General features: G+C 37.3%; 2 protein-coding genes across 2 annotated transcripts; both read right to left on the bottom strand.

Annotated features, from left to right (window-relative positions):
- Window positions 1-7,467: 7,467 nt before the first annotated feature.
- Window positions 7,468-10,246, bottom strand: LOC113321399 (axoneme-associated protein mst101(2)-like). The gene has a single exon (XM_026569304.1). It carries the CDS (start codon window positions 10,178-10,180, stop codon window positions 7,778-7,780), a length of 2,403 nt encoding a protein of 800 aa, XP_026425089.1. The 5' UTR covers window positions 10,181-10,246; the 3' UTR covers window positions 7,468-7,777.
- Window positions 10,247-10,739: 493 nt separating this feature from the next.
- Window positions 10,740-19,399, bottom strand: LOC113321634. Its single transcript, XM_026569535.1, has 27 exons — window positions 19,103-19,399; window positions 18,435-18,594; window positions 18,257-18,349; window positions 18,052-18,169; window positions 17,761-17,929; window positions 17,488-17,662; window positions 17,234-17,344; window positions 16,412-16,918; window positions 15,656-16,258; window positions 15,319-15,387; window positions 14,935-15,051; window positions 14,593-14,838; window positions 14,409-14,456; window positions 14,181-14,318; window positions 13,902-14,066; window positions 13,708-13,770; window positions 13,493-13,600; window positions 13,260-13,343; window positions 13,128-13,175; window positions 12,919-12,993; window positions 12,628-12,723; window positions 12,466-12,546; window positions 12,309-12,380; window positions 12,048-12,092; window positions 11,855-11,938; window positions 11,375-11,481; window positions 10,740-11,286 (listed from the first exon to the last, which is right to left on the bottom strand). Exons 1-27 carry the CDS (start codon window positions 19,312-19,314, stop codon window positions 11,136-11,138), a joined length of 3,945 nt encoding a protein of 1,314 aa, XP_026425320.1. The 5' UTR covers window positions 19,315-19,399; the 3' UTR covers window positions 10,740-11,135.
- Between the last annotated feature and the right edge of the window lie 301 nt (window positions 19,400-19,700).

Genomic DNA, 19,700 nt, shown 5'->3' with positions numbered 1-19,700 from the left:
AAGCATATTCATGATGTTATTATAGTGGAATATCACTTTCTAGATGTGTTTGTCGGTTCTTCCCAGAATAAAAAAGGGTTTATTTTTTAACATTTGATGTTCCTTGCTACTCATGTTATAAAATAATAAAATTGCTACTTATCATTTGATTTGGTAGGTCTCACGCTATCTAGACATTTGCATAAAACAAAAATTAATATATAAAACTCAAATGCTAATAAATTTTCCTTTTAATATAATTTTTTCTTTCGAAAAAAAAAAAGGAAAGAAAAAATTCCAATCCAGTGGATTTTGGTAATATGTTTTCTAAAGTTCTCCTATTTCTACTATAAATGAGTATAATATGAGAGGACCAACACCACTTTCACAATCAATGGTTGAAAATTGAAGTTAAAACTAATAGGAGGGATGATAAGGATTTGATAACATGGTTAGAATGACATTATCATGACATGGTGACGTCGTTTCTTCTAAAAAATCCAAATAACAATTAATTTGAAACTAATCTTTTTGTGATGTATTTCTCTTAATAAAACTCTGCATGACTATCAAAAATGAGAGTATTTCGAAATTCGAAGCTTTTCCATTCACAAATTTTAATATCAATATTAATCTTCAATGGTTGATATTCAAAATATTCAAAATGGTAGATGGTGATCTTATACATCTCAGAATGCTCATTCTTGATTAGAGTGTAGAGCTTTATATAAAGAACATACCACTAAAAATTAGCTTCAAATTCATTGCCGGTTGGGATTGATAAATAAAAATGACGCCAAAATATCAAGGTAATGTCATTTTATCCATGTCATAGATCCTCCACCATTATAGAAAAAAATAGTAGTAATATATACTTTAGACTTAAGTACTTGGATACAATTTTTCTTACCAGTAGACATTTCTTTTTTACTGTGCCACATGTTTGCTCTGTCAATAAAAGACCCTTTGGTTTCGTTATTTTAAATTTCAGTATTAATTTTATATTACCAATATCTGATTTAAAATGATAATTTAAATATCAAATGTCTGTGTAAATTAATAATACAAATTACAACATCACTTATGAACTCTCTCCCAGCCTTTCAGCTCCTACTTGTTGGATCTTTTTTCAGTCTAGTCGCCTACCTTTATGCTCCCCTGACTTACACTCTCCCATCATCTCAAAGTCATTTTTTTTTCTGATTTCTTCGGATTACTGATAACTAAAATTACCTTTGGTCAAAATGCAGAAAGATAAAGAAAACAATATAAAAATAACTAAGCACATAGAGTGGGAACCAATGTTAAACTAAATTAAATATCGATTACAATGTTATATTGGATGGTAGACGATTACAATATTAAATTGGTTTGAGGTAAGAGATAGTTTAAAACTGCGTCACCTTTTGTTATTTTTTCGGCTATCTACCATGATTGGCTTCTTACACAGTGCACTTTTTGGATTCTTTTCTGTTTTCACCATTACTAACATAATTACGTTAAACATAATTTCCCTCTTCGTTCTTATACATATCACTTGACGGAAATATATTATTTCATGACAGATAATTTATTTTTTACGTAAGCAAAGCAATAGTTGTTGGTAAAAAAATATAAAAAAAGTTGTTAGTAACACTCATTGTCAGGATACTTGAACAAATTCTTAGCAACATGTATAGATTAAGAGAGCCTATTGGTGCATACCTTTCTTTCCCCAAAAGCGACGGAGCAATTCAATTTTAATGTGATGCAAAGATTATGTGATCTAATAATGTAAAGGGGTAATTTGCGTTACCTCCCCGGCAAAGATCATAATTTGAGTTATTTTCCCTACAGAGATTGAATTAGCAAAATCTCCTCTCATTACATATCCAAGGTCAGTTAGCTGAGTCAGCATCTTTGTATAGGTGGACTAAAAAATATTCATGGATCTTTAGTTTTCTAATATACCCTCCATACAAAGCTGATTACAGGCACGCATGTGATATCGGTCGGCTCTTGACCATGTTAGATAATAGATGGTTTAGATGCGTACTGCATCCGTCTTCTCTTTCTTTCTGAACAGAAAAATAAATAGTTCTTCCCCAAAGTATCAGCAGCAACCATGGATGGGAGATTAGGAGTTTGGTAAGGGTTTTGACTCTTGGTGCTGATGGAGAAACAATTGAGAAGACAAATCAAATCGAAGAACTAAGAAGAATCCAAAGCTTCTGCCGTTGACTGTTGATCCCGATGGAGGAACTGATAGGGATTGTAACAGAGAGAAGACCTTTTTATTCCTGATTTGAGAGGGGTAGTGGATGATTAACGGTTCAGGTGGGAATTATAGGTTGGATTTCATTTCAATTTGCAATTTGTAGATGATTCCTCGACTACCTATCGTTCTGAATGGTTAATGAAATTGTTTTCACCGACACCATCTCTCCGCCGTCGCCGCTGGAATGCAACGAAAATTTAATTCTTTCTAAAGAAAATTGAAGCACAAAACAGAATACAACATCTTCGACATCCAAAATTGCAAACAGATCTTCTAAATTAGGACTCCAAATATAATTTCATAAACTTCCATCTCAATCGTTCCTCTGTTGTACAGAGAGGGTAAAGCAAAAAGCGAATCCCATCTCTGAATCTCTAATCATTGCTTAAATTTCCTTGTAAGTGAAACCCCAACTCTAAATCTAACAGCTTTAGTCTCAATTGAAGTTTGAATCAACTCCTACGAGGCTTTGCTTAATTTCAGATAGCAACATGGGTTGATTTGTCTTGTTTTTTTTATATATAAAAGATTTCGTAACATTGCATTATAAAGCTCTGGGATTGTAGAATTTTTTTCAATTTTGTATTACAAACCCTTAATTTACCTTTAAGTTTTAATTTAGGATGAAAACTCCGAATGATTGTGACAGATAATGGTTTTCCCACCTAAGGTATTAGCATATTAGGACACTGATTTTGGTTGTAGAATTCCTTTTCATGGAGTGTATTGGCTTATAAAATCTATTGCAGATAGAATTGAGGGAGAAACTGAGATGGTGTTGTTGCTGCAAGCCCGATGATTTTTGAGAATCAATATATCTCACGTAGAAGATGAGGGTATTTTCGGCATCGAAGTACCACGTGTATTTTTTAGTACACCTATACAAAGATGCTGACTCAGCTAACTGGCCTTGGATGGAATATGTAACGAGAGGAGGTTTTGCTAATTCAATCTCTGTAGGGGAGGCAACTCAAATTATGATCTTTGCCGGGGGGAGGTAACGCAAATTACCCCTAATGTAAATGAGTGTAGTAGCAGATCTTATTGGTCCGTAGAAAAACAAAAATAATCTCTTGAAGCAAATCAAATCAAAAACTTGATAAATGGTGACTGCACCAAAAGCAAATCAACTAATGTTTCCGTTGGTAACTATTCAGGGTTCACACATGATCACATCCATATTCCAAATAAAAGTAGCAACAAAGTTGAACCTTGGTAAACTTACTGCAATGAACAAATCCACATTCATTCAAAATGATAAACATAAATAACAGTCGTAAACCATATTATTTACAAAAAAAACAAATCAAATAATCTTGATGAATAATCACTCACAAACCCAGATCTTCTGCACTTTCTACTGGCAGTTGTCGATGATTAGAGAGAAACCCTATGATGAACAAAAAAAAATGAAGTTAAAATTTTTGGGAAAGAAGAACCTTAACCCTGAATCAACCAAAATCAGAAGAACAAAAAATACCGTTATTATAGACAGTATGGGACAACCATATGGAATGACGACAACTTGATCTTTACGATTACTATGAAACATAAGGAAATGGTCCAATGACAACTGTAAGCATTCTTGATGAAAAAAAAGCTCCATAGAGTAACCAAGTAATATTATCTAAAGTAAAAAGAATATAGAAATACGTAGGTTGAAAAAATTAGCAGCATACAAACACTTTTGGAATGAAATCTTTACCTTTCGTCGACCTATTAAAGCAAAGAAACACTCTTATTTTTATCAAATACCACAAAGAACCCAAGGGCTTATCGACCTATTAAAGCAAAGAAACACTCTTATTTTTATCAAATACCACAAAGAATCCAAGGGCTTATCAGTAGTTATTCTATCCAGAAAAGAAGAAAAAATAGCATGTCTGCAATTAAAAAAAGAAGAAAACCCTTATAATTCATCGTAACGTATGAACGCTGCACATAAACGGCCATAGAAGAAATCATCGATACGGTGCATCACATAAACGGTCATAGAAGAAATCATCGATAAGGTGCATCAAGAATGAACGTACTTCCGTAACCAAGAACAAATGAATATGCTTCCAAAAAAGATAAAAAAGGAAAAAAAAAAAAAAAAAAAAAAATCCACCATGAATTGGTCTACCCTAATACAAAATTAAAACGGGAGAACTCAAAAATGAGAATCGGTGAAAGAAGTTGGATACCTCTTGTCAATTAATCCAAATTAGCCAGAGCCATACCTGAGATGATAGATGTGTTCAATTGGAAAGGTTTGTTTATCTTTGTCAGTGTGTTTACATTTGAGATCGTACCACTTTTTTTTCCCTTTTGAAACATAGTATCACAGTTTTGATTGTTAAGAACATATGAAGCGGATGTTTTTCATTAATATGAATTGTAAGATTAATGGCAGGCATTAATTTGCTTGATCGAGAATTCAGAGGGGTGAGTGAAAGGTGAAACGCATGGCATTTATGTATCAAAACATTAACACCATTTTGTTCCTCGCCAAATCTAAGACTGAATCTAGACCGTCCTTTATATGTCCAAATTATAAATCTCCAACAAATGTCCATCAATATATCTGGACCGTCTTTTATATAACCAAACTGTAAATCCCCGTCCATTAGGTAAAACACCACTGTCCCTTATAATATAGAAGATAGAATAGAATAGATTCATTTTATTAAAATTACAGTTAACAAAAAGTTGATCAATTTTTATCAAAAAAAGAGGTTAGATTGTGAAGTACCTAGGTAGAGAAGATCGAATGCTTGGTGGTATGGCATGGGCAATCAAGAGAGCCTTCAGAGAAGCAGCAGTTCTGCTCAATGCACTTTCCAGTTGCGCTGCAGGTAACAAATTGATAGTAATAACTTGGTCATTTTACTACTGGGGATCAAATTATTAATAGTACAACCCCTTCATCTTAGCAATTTTTGAGGTTCTGATATCAATTCAACCTGGGTAATTGAACCTAAACCTGTAACCTGATTTCTTAAGCTGCACTCTCTAATGAGTTTACAGACTCTATCTCACCAGCACAAGTGATAAAGTTTGAAATCTTGGCCATCAGTCCAGCAAAGAACAAGGCCACAGTGGAACGTCACCAACTCTATGTTCCATATCGTGTCTCAGTAAGCCAACAACGCATAATCAAGACATAACCTACCTGAGGTAACACGCCAAATGACTGAGGTTGTGTCAGGATAGCACACTTCAAGAAACCAACCCATAACTTTGGGTATTTCCATATCTGCACTCAGCCAATGAATAAAAATCGTACATAAGGGACGACCAGGTAGATTGTTTCATGTGCAAGTCATCAAATTTTAGTATTAGCCAATGACATTATACCTGCTGGGTCACAAGCTGCGAGAGAATCTCCGTTATAAAGTCTACCTACAATGTCCATATTCACCAATATTCTATTACAACTATTGGAATAAAGCAAGAAACTATTCTCTAAGATAATAGGAAAATGATTCGCAACTCAACCTCAAAGCATAAAGGAACTATCCACAATTCAATGAATAACAGGCAAATGGTCCAAGTTACCAAGCGAAAGTAAAGTCCCAGAGGAAGCTAAAGCACGTGACGTAAATTAATCCTCACCAAAGCTGGGAAAGCACCAACTGCTTGCATGACTGAGCGTACGAACAGCAGGGGAAAGCGGAATCTGCTCAACCTGTAGTTGAACATGTTCAGATTGTAGAAAATTTTAAGAGATGAAAATTGGACATCTTGGCATGAAAATAATCAAGTTTCCGGAGGAAATACTAACTGATTCAATACCTTTGCTAGCACTTCTGGTTGCTCAAAACAAGCATTGCATGCATCCATAACCTGTGAACAGAAAAGTACTTGCTTAGCTCAAGTGTCCAACATAGTGTAAGAACTGTAAACTTTTATGAGAAGTATGACACGTGCCTTTGCCATGATTCCCATCTTTCTCAGGAACAATTCCATGAATTGCAATTAAGACTTCAGCTGGGAAGTACTGAACTTGAATGAGATGATCCCTGCATACAACATTTCCAGCAAGTCATCAGTACAAAAGATGAGTACTGATTTACAATGAAAATGAGCCTACAGTATAACAACATAAAGGCTGACATTGAGAGAAACACAAACGAGAAGAAAAAGGAAAGGGATGCATTGATACCATGGGGAAGTTTTCAACCAACAGTTCTGAAAGAGAATTACCAGCAGCATGCGAGCAAGTGTAGTTTAAAACCTATCTGCCGGAAGGTTGACAAGCTTAGGAAAAATTGGTAACACCTGATTAAACAAACTCATGAATCATACAGAACTCACAGAAGAGGGGAAGAAGATCACAGATCTTTGTCAACTATATATCATGATAAAAAGATAAAACAAAATTGAGATGAAACCGAAAAGGTAGATTGATCAAAGAAACCTTGTCTTTTGGTAGAGATGATAATACTGGAATGAGAATCCCAACATCCTGCAAACAGCATAAAACAAAACAAGATGCAAATAAATGCTAACAGTTTCGAATTGAATAGAATCAATAATAAATTATACACAGTTTACGGATGCTACCTTTAGTTTCAAGTCATATAACTTTCGGACAGTGGATACTAAATCTAGTGAAGGAACTGTGCCATCCGTTAATATATGTAATGCCTATCCAGAGGACCAGATAAGTGCAATATTAGTTTCACTTTGAGATGAACTTAACAAAGGTCCAAATTATAAAGCAGTGTCGCAGGAGGAGTGGAAACATACCTCAATTGAATCCAAATGCAGAATACGTTCCATTAGTAAGGTCTGAAGAGTTTCCCCAAATCCGGCGCACTGGAGAACCAAGGGAAGTTTCACCTCCGGTTGCATTCTAATTCCTCTGCCTCTCGGCTACTTCTTCAATCCCAAGTTATTGGTGCAGATGGCATCTTTTCAATAAATGGGTTCCATCCATTACATGACTAATAACAGTGAGAATTTGCTATTCTTATATTTCAGTAATTGGTAGATTACAATGTTGTGTTCAATAGTTCCAAAGCATGTATATATCACTCTACATTTTATAAATTGGAAGACCAGTAATTTATCACTGAACAAGAAGTGTAAAAATACTGTCTAAGAAAGCTGTAAATTCCTATGAGACCAATAATCTATGACTCCATTTGGTCGATATGATAAGAAAAATAAAATATATAGATATATAAAGATCGATTACAGATGTTCAAGTGATAGAATAGCAACATATAACTAAAACCCTCAAAATCTTTTAAACATCCCAACACTGTACCACCCACTTCCACTACTAGGAAGTCAAAAAACAGCTTACAATCTAGTAAGTCAATATAGCCAGTTAAGCATTAACATGCACAGACATTTAAGCGGCAGAAAATTAAAAACACTAACTAAAATTTGATCAGAAAAAAACACTAACTAAAATCCTATGGCAACATTAACTAAAATCCTGCAAATCTTCTGTCTAGCCAAAAAATTTCACCACTGACCCCCCCACTTGTGCTATTGAGAAGACAAAAAACCAGCTTGTAGTCAAGTAAGTCAGAGAAAAAAAAAAACTTAGGAAGTTGGTGACCTCACTGATGCCCCCGATATCATCGATGCAAACTCATGAACCAAAATAGCCCTTTTCAAGAGCACCTGCATCTCTTGAACTTGCAACTGCTTCCATTTTTCTTCCAACGCCACCACTTTCGATGGATCAATTGATTGAATAGCTTTCTTAGTTTCCTCATTTAGAAACCCTTCTAAACCCCAAGGTGCCTTAGCCAATTGTTCAATAATCAGATTTTCCGATACACACTCAGCATCACCAGCACCAGTTTGTCTCTTCTTCTTCTTGTTTCTCTCTTTGGTTTCACCACCTTCAACTTCTTTTTGCTTTTCAGCATCAGCACGGACATGTACATTTTCTGCTTCAACTTCCTTTTCCTTCTCAGCAACATCATGGACCTGAACATTTTCTTCAGCTTTTCTCTTCTTCTTCTTGTTTTTCTCTTTGATTTCACCAGCTTCAACTTCTTTTTGCTTCTCACAATCAGCATGGACCTGAACATTTTCTTCAGTTTTTCTCTTCTTCTTCTTCTTCTTCTTCTTCTTATTTTTCTCTATGGTTTCACCAGCTTCAACAACTTCTTTTTGCTTCTCAGCAACAGCATTGACATGTACATTTTCTGCTTCAACTTCTTTTTCTTTCTCAGAATCAGCTTCTTTTTTCTTCTCAGCATCAGTATTGACATGAACATTTTCTGCTTCAACTTCTTTTTCCTTCTCCGCATCAGCATTGACATGAACATTTTCTGCTTCAACTTCTTTTTGCTTCTCAGCAACAGCATCGACATGTACATTTTCTGCTTCAACTTCTTTTTCCTTCTCAGCAACATCATGGACCTGAACATTTTCTTCAGCTTTTCTCCTCTTCTTCTTGTTTTTCTCTTTGATTTCACCAGCTTCAACTTCTTTTTGCTTCTCAGCATCAGCATGGACCTGAACATCTTCTTCAGCTTTCTTCTTCTTTTTCTTCTTCTTGTTTTTCTCTTTGGTTTCACCACCTTCGCCTTGTTTTTGCTTCTCAGCATCAGCATTGACATGTACATTTTCTGCTTCAACTTCTTTTTCCTTCTCCGCATCAGCATTGACATGAACATTTTCTGCTTCAACTTCTTTTTGCTTCTCAGCATCAGCATTGACCTGAACATTTTCTGCTTCAACTTCTTTTTCCTTCTCAGCATCAGCATTGACATGAACATTTTCTGCTTCAGCTTCTTTTTGCTTCTCAACAACAGCATGGACCTGAGCGTTTTCTTCAGCTTTTCTCTTCTTCTTCTTGCTTTTCTCTTTGATTTCACCAGCTTCAACAACTTCTTTTTGCTTCTCAGCATCAGCATGGACCTGAACATTTTCTTCAGTTTTTCTCTTCTTCTTCTTGTTTTTCTCTTCGGTTTCACCACCTTCGATTTGTTTTTGCTTCTCAGCAACAGAATTGACATGTACATTTTCTGCTTCAACTCCTTTTTCCTTCTCAGCAACAGCATTGACATGTACATTTTCTGCTTCAACTCCCTTTTCCTTCTCAGCAACAGCATTGACATGTACATTTTCTGCTTCAACTCCTTTTTCCTTCTCAGGAACAGCATGGACCTGAACATTTTCTGCTTCATCTTCTTTTTCCTTGTCAGCAACAGCATGGAACTGAACATCTTCTTCTTCTGGTTCCTCTGCAGCACCATCTTTCCTATGTTCATTTCCAGGTTTCTTAGACTCAACTGCTTTTTTCTTCTTATCTCTCTTAAACTTTCGAATTTCCAGATAATCTTCATTCTCCACCCCAACTGTTTCACTGCCTTCAACACCATCGCCACCATCTTCTAGTTCACCACCACTCCCCCATATGGGCTTTGACAATTCATGACATTCCTGGAGATGAGGTGTTGTAAACTTCAACACTTTCCCTTTCTTCTCTTCCTCTTCTTTTGCTTCATATCTCTGTCTAGCTTTCTTAATTTTATTTCTGATTTGTTCAAAATTAACATCCACACTAATCTTAGTCTGGATAAATTCATAAAAGGCCAGAGAATTAGGGTTTTCACCTTTTTTAACATAATCTGCCATGGCTTTGAGAAGAAGAATCTCATCGGCATACGTCCAAACTCGACGAGGATTCTTCTCATTCACTGCTCCAGCATCATTCTTCTTCTTCTCTGGTTTCTCAGCTTCAACCACCTGTGATTTGTCAGCAGTAGTAGTAGTAGAAGAATTGGGTTTGAATTTGGCGACAGGACGTTTTGGAATGGGTTTGAGTTTCGGAGGAGTAAAATAAGTGGATATGAGTTTGTTGATCTGTTTGCTGTGATCAGTGGTTTCTTCTTCTTGGACCTCTCTTTCTTCTTCTCGGCCAGTGGAAGAAGATGAAGCAGCAGCAGATGGATTCTTTTGTAACCGAGGTGACTTTCGAACATCCATTAAGAAATTTGGAACTGAGAAACTTTTTCTTTAGGGTTTTTGAAATTAGATTTTATGTCTGTTTTTGAAATTACTTTTCTTCTTCTAGACCGGAGAATATAAAACAGGAGGAGTGTCTCGTTTTATGAAACAGGAAGACATGTGTCGAAAGAGGGAAAACGGTGGTATACTCTTTATGACTATATTACCCCAATTCTAAAATTTGAAATCTCTCTAACAGTTGGATAAGAGAGACTAATTTAGACTTTTGTTTACTTTCAACAAAATGTCTTCTCGGCGTAGGAGCTTCATCAATGTTAATATTTATTTCCCAACGGACCCTGCTATTTTCCAATGATATCGTGGAAAATAGAAGATGCCAGAATTTCGATGCAACACCCAAAGGCCAAATTTAACATTGTTCATGACTCGGGGATTGATGTTCTGGGGTTGAAACACCCAACTAATTGACACTTTCAATCACTTTGGAGGAGTCGGGCAGTGGTTTCACAAGCAGTGAAGATTTTACAATCTTGTGAAAAGTTTTTGGAGGTTTTGTTTAAGAATAGAAGATGCTATATCCTGGCTAAAGAGCGCGTAAAATGGAATACATAAAACAGCAATGCCTGATTTAATGGCTCTGTTCTAGGATTTACAGTTTTCAAATTCGGCTATAAGTTTTAATTCAGTAGATGGTGTTAACAATATGTTGGAGCTTACAATTCATCCTAGTTTACAATTCAATTTAACTACCCTTTTCCTAGTAATTTTAAGATACAATTCATCCTAGTTTACAACAATTTATCTATGCAAGGCCTTCTTCCACTTCCATTGCAGAAACTGATCCTCAAATCCCACCAATCCTTCACTTATCCCAAGCTCTACCAGGCTCAGTTTAGCTATCTAACAGTGTACCTGAAAAAAAAAGAAGAAGAAGACTATCCACCACGAATTCTACATATACGGTTGTTAGGGATCAGCTGGCTGTTGATAATTCTTTAGGGTCTGTCGCTCCCTCTGCCACGGTGACAGAATTGCTAGTTTCTGTCGTTTGGTGACTTGGACTCTTTGGTGCCTGACTGGAAGCCTGAGAATCCTGTGCAAGACCTAAAACCACCAGCGTTGACCTGTCCATAACATTCATCCTATTAGAATCACAGTGAACAAGAAGTTGATCAATTTGTATCAGAAAAAGAGGTTAGTTTGTCAAGTAACCTAGGTAGAGAAGATCGGATGCTTGGTTGTTCAGCATGGGCAATCAAGGGAGCCTTCAGAGAAGCAGCAGTTCTGCTCAATGCACTTTCCAGTTGTGCTGCAGGCAACTAAATGATAATAATAACTTCGTCAGTAATAGTAAACAGATAAATCAGTGTGGATGACAACCATTTTAATCAAAATTATTTGTAATTGGGGCCCAAAATATTGATGGTACAATTTCAAGATCCCTTCATCTTAGCAGTTCTTGAGGTTATGACATCAATTCAACTCGGGTAATTGAAACTAAACCTATAACTTGATTTCTTAAGCTGCACTCTAATGAGTTTTCAAATCCTGCTGTCTCACCAGCACAAGTGATAAAGTTTGAAATCTGGCTGTCAGTCAAACGAAGAACATGGCCATACTGGAGCGTCACCAACTCTATGTTCCGTATCATGTCTCAGTAAGCCAATAACGTATAATCAAGGTATAACCTACCTGAAGTAACACGCCAAATGACTGAGGTTGCGTCATGAGAGCACACTTCAAGAACCCAACCCATAACTTTGGGTATTTCCATATCTGCACTCGCCCAATGAATGAAAAACGTATATAAGGGACAACCAGGAAAATAAATCATGAGTGTGCAAAACAAGTCATCAAATTAAAATATTAGCAAATGACATTGTACCTGCTTAGTCACAAGTCGCGAGAGAATCTCCATTATAAAGTCTACCTACAATGTCCATATTCACCATAAGTCAAACGTGTCACAACTATATTGGAATAAAGCAAGAACCTATTCTCATAGTGGGGGAAATTTCACAACTCAAACTCAAAGCATAAACTGAACTATCCACAACTTCATAATTAACAGACAGATGGCCTAGGTAACCAAGTGAAAGTAAAGTCCAACAGGAAGCTGAATCACGTGATGTAAGTTAATCCTCACCAAAGCTGGGAAAGCACCAATTGCCTGCAAGACGGTGCGCATGAACAGCAGGGGAAGCGGAATCTGCTCAACCTGTAATTGAAAATGCTCAAAATTAGGAGATTTTTAAGAGATGAAAACTGGGCATGAAAGTAATCAAGTTTCCAGAGGCACATACCAACTGATTCAACACCTTCGCTAGCACTTGCTGGGTAAACACTTGTCGCTGCTCAAAACAAGCATTGCATGCATCCATAACCTGTGAACAGAAAGTACTTACTTAGCTCAAGTGTTCAACATAGTGCATGACGGCAAATTTTTTGGAGAAGTAGACACGTGCCTTTTTCAAGGCAATCCCATCTTTCTCAGGATCAATTCCATGAATGGCAATCAATACTTCAGCTGGGCTAAGTATTGGACTTGAATGAGATGATCCCTGCACAACAATATTTCCAGCAAGACATCAGTACAAAATTTGAGTAGCAGTGATTTACAATGACAATGAACCTACAATACAATAACATAACGGCTGAAGTTGAGAGAAACTCAAACGAGAAGAAAAAGGAAAAAGCTGCAGATACGTGATACCACGGGGAAGTTCTCAAGAAAGATAGTTCTGAAAGAGAAATACCTGTAGCATGCGAGCAAGTGCAGTTTGGAACTTATCTGCCGGAAGGTTGACAAGCTTGGGAAAAATTGGTAACACCTAATTAAACAAATTCGTAAATCATACAGAAAACTCGTATAAGAGAGGAAAAACATCACAAATCTTTATAAAATATATCATGACATTAAACGGAATTGAGATGAAGCAGAAAGGTAGTGATCAAAAAAAAAAACCTCCTCTTTTGGCAGAGATGACAATACTGGAATGAGAATTCCAACATCCTGCGAGCAGCATAAAACAGGATACACATAAATGATAACAGTTTTGAATACAACCAATAAAAAATTAAAGATCACGGATGCTACCTTTAGTTTCGAGTCGTACAACTTTTTGACAGTATATACTAAATCTGGTGAAGGAACTGTGCCATCCGTTAATATATGTAACACCTGCCCCAATGGACCAGATAAACGCAGTATTAGTTTCACTTTGACACGAGCTTAATAGAGGTACAAGACATGATGCTTGTTTTAGTTTCATTTTTAAAGGCCTATCTACGGAAACAATTTACAAACAAACAAATGAAAAAGTTAACAACCTGCAATAGAAGGCTCTCACTGCCAGAAGGGGGATCTGAAATAATTGCAAGAATCTCAGGTGAAGACCCTATTGTGCGAACTAATATTGGGATATGGCGATGAACTGCCTGCACCATATAATCGAATAAACAGCTGTTCTTAGAACAAAGATAAAGGTAAACTTGGTGTAGCTTTACATATTAAAACCTAGATGCCAAATTAAGTGATTTCAGACCTCGGTCACAGCCTTCGGAATGCTCTTGTAAATGATAAAAATTTGCCGAAAAAGTGAACGTTTCTGCAATAACAGCGGTAAACACATAAGAGCTTGTTTAATGAACAAAAGAGTGATAGTAGAATGCATCATGTACAACAAAGACACTCAGTCAGCAAGAATGGAATATATCTATATATGACAAGAAGCATTACCTTGGTACAGAGAGCAAAGTAGAGAGACATGCACCGCTGCGCCTCGGAGATCAAGGAGGTTGCCGTATTTGAGGTGGAGCATGGCTGATGGGTATCCGAGGAAACTTCCTCGACCCCTGTTTTTGACAATAGCTGGTCATTTGAAGGCTTTTCCACATCAACATCCTGTATATACAATGCATCATTAGCTCTGTTTGTAAACTTTGACCTACGGAATACATTTAAATGATATTGGCTACAAAAGTAACTTTAATTACTGAAATCACAAGGCCAATATACCTTTTGCACTTCAGGGGTTGGTCCTTCAGTATCCAATCCCTCTGTAGTATTTCTTTTTGTTACCGAGAGAAGCATTTCATTAGCGAAGTCTTCGATTTGCTGAGCAATGGATGATATTGGGTAAAGCTTGTTCGCTACCTAAAAGGACAGCAACACCAAAAGCACGGAAGTTAACCATGGAAAGCGCCAACATTTTACATTATCAACATCAACTTTTATATGTTTTACCAGACGTATTGCCTTCATCCGTACTTCTTCTAACTGATGGACTGCACTCTGAGAAGGTAAAAAGGAGAAGATTCAGTTAACAAGTCTCATTTAACAAGGTAATACAGGTAGACCAAAAAGTGATTCTGTTTTTTCTTCATTTGAATCACAATTTCAAGCAAAATGCCCACAGCTCAGAGATCACCTGTAAAGCAATTTTCAAGCAGATATCTCGAATTGGAGGTCTTTGCAAAATCAAGCTCCACACAGCACTGAGGCCTTGGGTAACTCTATCACCACTTTGGGCTTCCTTGTCAGTAATTTCGCTGCTTCCAGGAGAACACAAGGATTCTAACAATTTAAATGCTGGCCCTGGCAGGTAAGGGACTTCACCAAACAGCCTACTCAGAGATTTGTCAGATGCTGGAAAAGAATCTCGAAGCGTCTCAGCCTACATGATATAATTTCCTTATTCATCAACTGTATGAGAATAAAACGTTCCTATATATGAACTAAAAAAAAATCTAAGAAATACAGTACTACACACCACGGTGAGAAGAAATGTCTCATATACTGATGTTGCAGTTGTAGATGAAAAGAAGTCATTTTCTTTTTCTGCCTCTCCAAATAACCTATAGAGCACACGCAACGTCAACTCGTGTCCCTGAGGACATCAAACAATTCATGTCAACGAAACTGCTTTCACTACATAAAAAATATGAGAACTAGCATCAAAGATACCCAACGATACAAAAGAAGTAGAAGCATCCAACACGTTTTTTTAAGACCCATTTCATTTTCTTAAGGCATATTAAGTGTGGTTCAAAAATCAAGAACACCGCCTACCCTAATAGCTCACAAACAGAAACCACGGTGCAACTAAACAAGGAACTTAACTCGGGAATCAAAATCGACTTGAGCGAATTATTACCTCGTAGGTTAAATAATCTGATGATATATGCTCTTGCAAAAGCTTCCAGGGGTCCAACTCCAACGGGTACTGCGAATTTGAGATTGGGTAAATAAGAGTTTTAAAGTTGACAAGATTGAGAAGCTAAACAGAGTAGCCTCTAAACAATGACTACAGATTACAACCATTTTGCACTCAAATAAAACTCCGAATTTTACGTATCTAGCCGCCTGGCATATTTGTAGTTATAAACAAAACATGCACAATTGTCAAAAGCTTGAACCACGAGCTAAAATACTGCATATATCAATTCTACGAAAAAATCACGTAAAAGAGTAGGTTGGCTTAAGTTGCTTACCTCAACTCCCAAATAAGCAAGTAAAGAAAACCGAACATCAGAGGCTCCAGCTATTGATATTTGCTTGTAAGCCTCAATTATGCGAATGAAAGCTGTTTTTTGTAGTTCATCCTTTTGTTCATCAGTAAGTTCAACTACAGGTGCTGACATCTTCGGGAGGATGCATTGGCTAGATATTGATGTAGAAATAACGCTATTGGTATCTGAAACAGGTACTTGTAGGCCAAATTCCTCGGTCTTATCAGCTAGCACAGAAACAGTTGAAGAATAGTCCATTAAAAAACTCCCATCTGAGTTCGTAACTTTATCCTGACTTTCTCCTTCTGTATCAACATTAGTCAAATGAGAAGCACCTGGTGCTTCTGGCATAGCATCGGCGAATGCACTGGAGTCGAGACCAGGTATTCCACTCTCAGGTGTACCTGCATCATGCATGTCAGATGACATAGTTGGGCTTTCATACTTTGGCCTGATTGGGTGACCAACACTTCCTGGATTTGTCATAATGGTGGATGCTATGGTTGCAATAGTATCATTTCTGCTACCAAAAACTGAATCGATTTCAGGGGTGACCACTTCTTGATGTTCATCCTCCAAGTGTTTCTGAAGTTTCAATAAAAAACAAACAAACACGCATCCATAAGAAAAATAACAAAATTGAAAAGATCTTCATTGTAGAGTTTGCTGATAGGAGAAAAAAATCATAATACGTTGACATTTGTAATGCCGACCATCAAGAACATAAACTAATATTACCTGTTGAAACACAGCAGAAAGTGAAGGGATGTCTGATACAAGTGACATAAGATGTGACGCAAGGGAATTACTATCAGCTACGTTCAAAAGAGAACTCATGTTCGACATTATTTGTTCATCTTCCTCAAATGTAGGAGGAAGGCGCCTCATATTAGCCATCACAACTTCTCCTAGCAAGTCAGCGGAGATGCTTGATAAAAGAATCTCCAATGATCCAGCAGCTTTGTCACCTTGAGCCACCAATGCGCCAAACATAGCAACAAGCTGCTGCACAGTTCCTGTCTCTCCATCTCCGGTAGAGGATGTTGCTCCATTCGAAGAAAGGGTACCCTGATTCAAATTAGGTTTTCTGTCTCTGTTTGACCCCTCCGAGTTGATTGGTGATGATCTGGCACGTTTCCCAGTTACCCCATCATCTTGCTCCGGATCACTGATTTCTTGAATCATAGATCTTTTCCTTCCTGATTCTTGTACAGCATCATATGCTTTGATTAGAGGCTTCTCTTCCTGTAACATACAACAAAATTAAGGCTACCCTGGTCATTCTCCCAAAGTCAATTTTAATTTGGAGTGGATGCTGATTGGGAGGAATAGGTGGCCACATGAATCTGATTTCAAATCTATAGTTACGCAATATCAATTAAAACCTCAGAGGAAGGAGTTGTCAAATTTTTTTTTTGTTTTTGCAAAGACATTATGATGCATTCAAGATAACCGGATACACCACAAACTAAACTTTTATTATGGGTAGTGCTAGTTCAATTCACCATCCCCAAACACAATTAAATCTGAAATTAGTGAAATACGAGGGAAAATAAGTACCTCAGTAGATTGTGACTCACATGTTCCCGCATCTAAACTTCCGGCAGTTGTATGTTCCACCAACTTTCCATCTTCCATTTCTTTCATGGCACCAACCAATCGCTCACACCACTGCAGGTAGCATTCTAATCCATTACTATATCTTTCATTCAAGTACATAAACAGGAAAAAAGAATTCTGCACTGGTGAAAAACATAATTTTTACTCGAATTTAAAACTATAAACTGTATAATCTACATAAACAAGGAACATACTGGAGCAGCACCCGGGTGTGTACATTGCAAGCAGGATAGGAATGCCTTTTTCAAAGCATGATGTGCACCAGTAACTCGCACCCCTTTGACCACAGAACTTGATGGTTCCAAGCCAAGCAATACCGGCAGAATACGGCCATAAAACGCAGGCCTTTTGTTTGCAATGGTTGAAAGGCTGGTAACAAACATTCAATCAGAACACAGTGAAAGAATGGAGCACGAATAGAGGATCATTACCCAACTGCACAATACAACAAAGAAAAAAATACTAACCTATTGATGAGAACAATTATTGTTAGATTACTGAGTGATTTCACTGTGGGAAACCGCAGCTGATCGAGCAATAACCCTAGGCTTTGACTGGCTTCCATTGACAGATCAGCAACATTCAGCACTGGATGGCCTCCACGCAACCATGATATGCTGAATCCCTCTAATTTTCCTGCAAAAATATAGACAGACATCAGAAACTCTGAAGTACTACAACTAATCTCAGCCAATCCATCATCAAACATCATTTACTGTTGTCTCATTTCAAGGCTTAAAATAACATGTACGATATACCTTCAGAAGATTGATGTGGGGGAGGCTCCGAGGAGCCATTAGGATCTGGTGTGTAAAGAAGAACAATTGCTTCGACAAACTTTATTGCTAGCAGTCTAATCCCATCAGTTCCATGCTTCTATACACATAGAAAGACTGAATTAGCTCATATAGTCAAGAAATCCGAAAACGTGCGACTCTCATAGCCAATTCTCGAATCAATTACCTGAAATGCAATGGGACATACTGCGTCTTTGAACTTCAACATCCATTCCCACGATGTTTTAAGTGAATCATCCAATTCGCTTGCACTTAAACCCTAAAACATTATAAATCATGCTATTGTTAAAAACAACCACTCACTGAAAAGATTAAAGAGAGTTATAATGTTGTTACTCTCTAACCTTTACTGCAACCTTCTCAAGCGTACTGCGAAACAAATCTGTACCACTAGAAATGGCTTGTCTAGCAACTGCTGGTGTATCATCTTCCAAAAATGATATCAAAACTGGTACAATTTCAGGTATCAACTCCGTACAAGTGGATCCAATTTCACCAATTATCCTATATTTTAACAAGTAAGAAAAAAGAAGATAATCAGGATCCGAAGTTGCTCAAAACGAATTCTCATCAAGCAGTTCCATTCAAGGGTTCCTCCACCAGCAGCAAAACCTGCACCACCTCCCCACCACCTCTGTCTCCAAACCATCCACCTGCCCAACTGCCTAATCCTCGGCACTCCATCAGTCCCACCTCCTACTCCAACACCAATCCCACTACCTGCCCCGGCACCGCCTCCCTCATAATCTCCATCAAAAGCCCCAACTCCACAGCACTACATAAAGCAGGTAGTGGCGTTGGTGCAGGGAGATAATTTGGTGGTATGGCTGTTGGTGCAGCCGTGGAGGATTTCTGGTGGAGCTGCTTTGATCTTGGTGGTGGTTAAGGAAGAAATGGAAGTGCAGTTTTTTTAACAGAGGAACCCTAGAATCAACAACGCATTGAATAATTGAAATTTTTACTAGACATGATAATCAACAAATAGAGAAAGAGAGGAAGAAAAGATACATACTGTGCGAGTAATTTACGAATGGGGCTAAAACGATCCTTCTGAAATTCGACAAGATTAGGGAAAAACTCAGAGCATAAAGAATCACCATTCTTTAACAAAATCTCTTTAAATTGATCCAAGTATTGAAGTTTCAAGGGCATATCAGTCGTGTATTTGATCAAGTGAAGAACATTGCTTGTCTTCTCTTTCGCATTTGATGTCATTCCCACCATTTTTTATTTCTTTTTCAAACCCTAGTTTTTGGTTTTATTTCAGAGAGGGGTTTTACAGTGTTTCTTTCATTACTAGTTGATTCTGGTCTAGTCCAGGGCAAGGAACACAATGTGAGAACAAAAGAGTTAATGATGATATAGTGGTTTTTAGCCGGAGCGTGCAGTGGTATGTCTCTCGATTTGCACCCTTGGATTGCCTTGACGCTGAGCTGATCCAACCGTAGAAAAAAAGTTAGGCATTTGGTGGAGTTATTGGAAAAAAAATTGAACCCATGCTGCTCGAGCATATTTTAATTTAGCATCATCATAACCAACAGGTGCGGTTACGATGTGGTCAGGCCACATACACATACTTCAAGTATGTGGTCTTTCATTAAATGCTGACA

Source organism: Papaver somniferum, chromosome 11, assembly GCF_003573695.1.
Source record: "Papaver somniferum cultivar HN1 chromosome 11, ASM357369v1, whole genome shotgun sequence".
NCBI lineage: Eukaryota > Viridiplantae > Streptophyta > Magnoliopsida > Ranunculales > Papaveraceae > Papaver > Papaver somniferum.
Note: the sequence above shows the minus strand (reverse complement) of the source record. Positions and strands in the feature narration are given on the sequence as shown.

What these genes read in the sequence shown, in the direction of transcription:
- LOC113321399 (XM_026569304.1), bottom strand. Translation starts at nt 10,180, where the DNA reads ATGGATGTTCGAAAGTCACCTCGGTTACAAAAGAATCCATCTGCTGCT.
- LOC113321634 (XM_026569535.1), bottom strand. Translation starts at nt 19,314, where the DNA reads ATGGTGGGAATGACATCAAATGCGAAAGAGAAGACAAGCAATGTTCTT. An exon ending in TTCCGAAGGCTGTGACCGAG is followed by an intron (nt 13,601 to 13,707) that starts GTCTGAAATCAC and finishes TATATGGTGCAG; the next exon opens with GCAGTTCATCGCCATATCCC. An exon ending in ATGGGATTGCCTTGAAAAAG is followed by an intron (nt 12,547 to 12,627) that starts GCACGTGTCTAC and finishes TTCTGTTCACAG; the next exon opens with GTTATGGATGCATGCAATGC.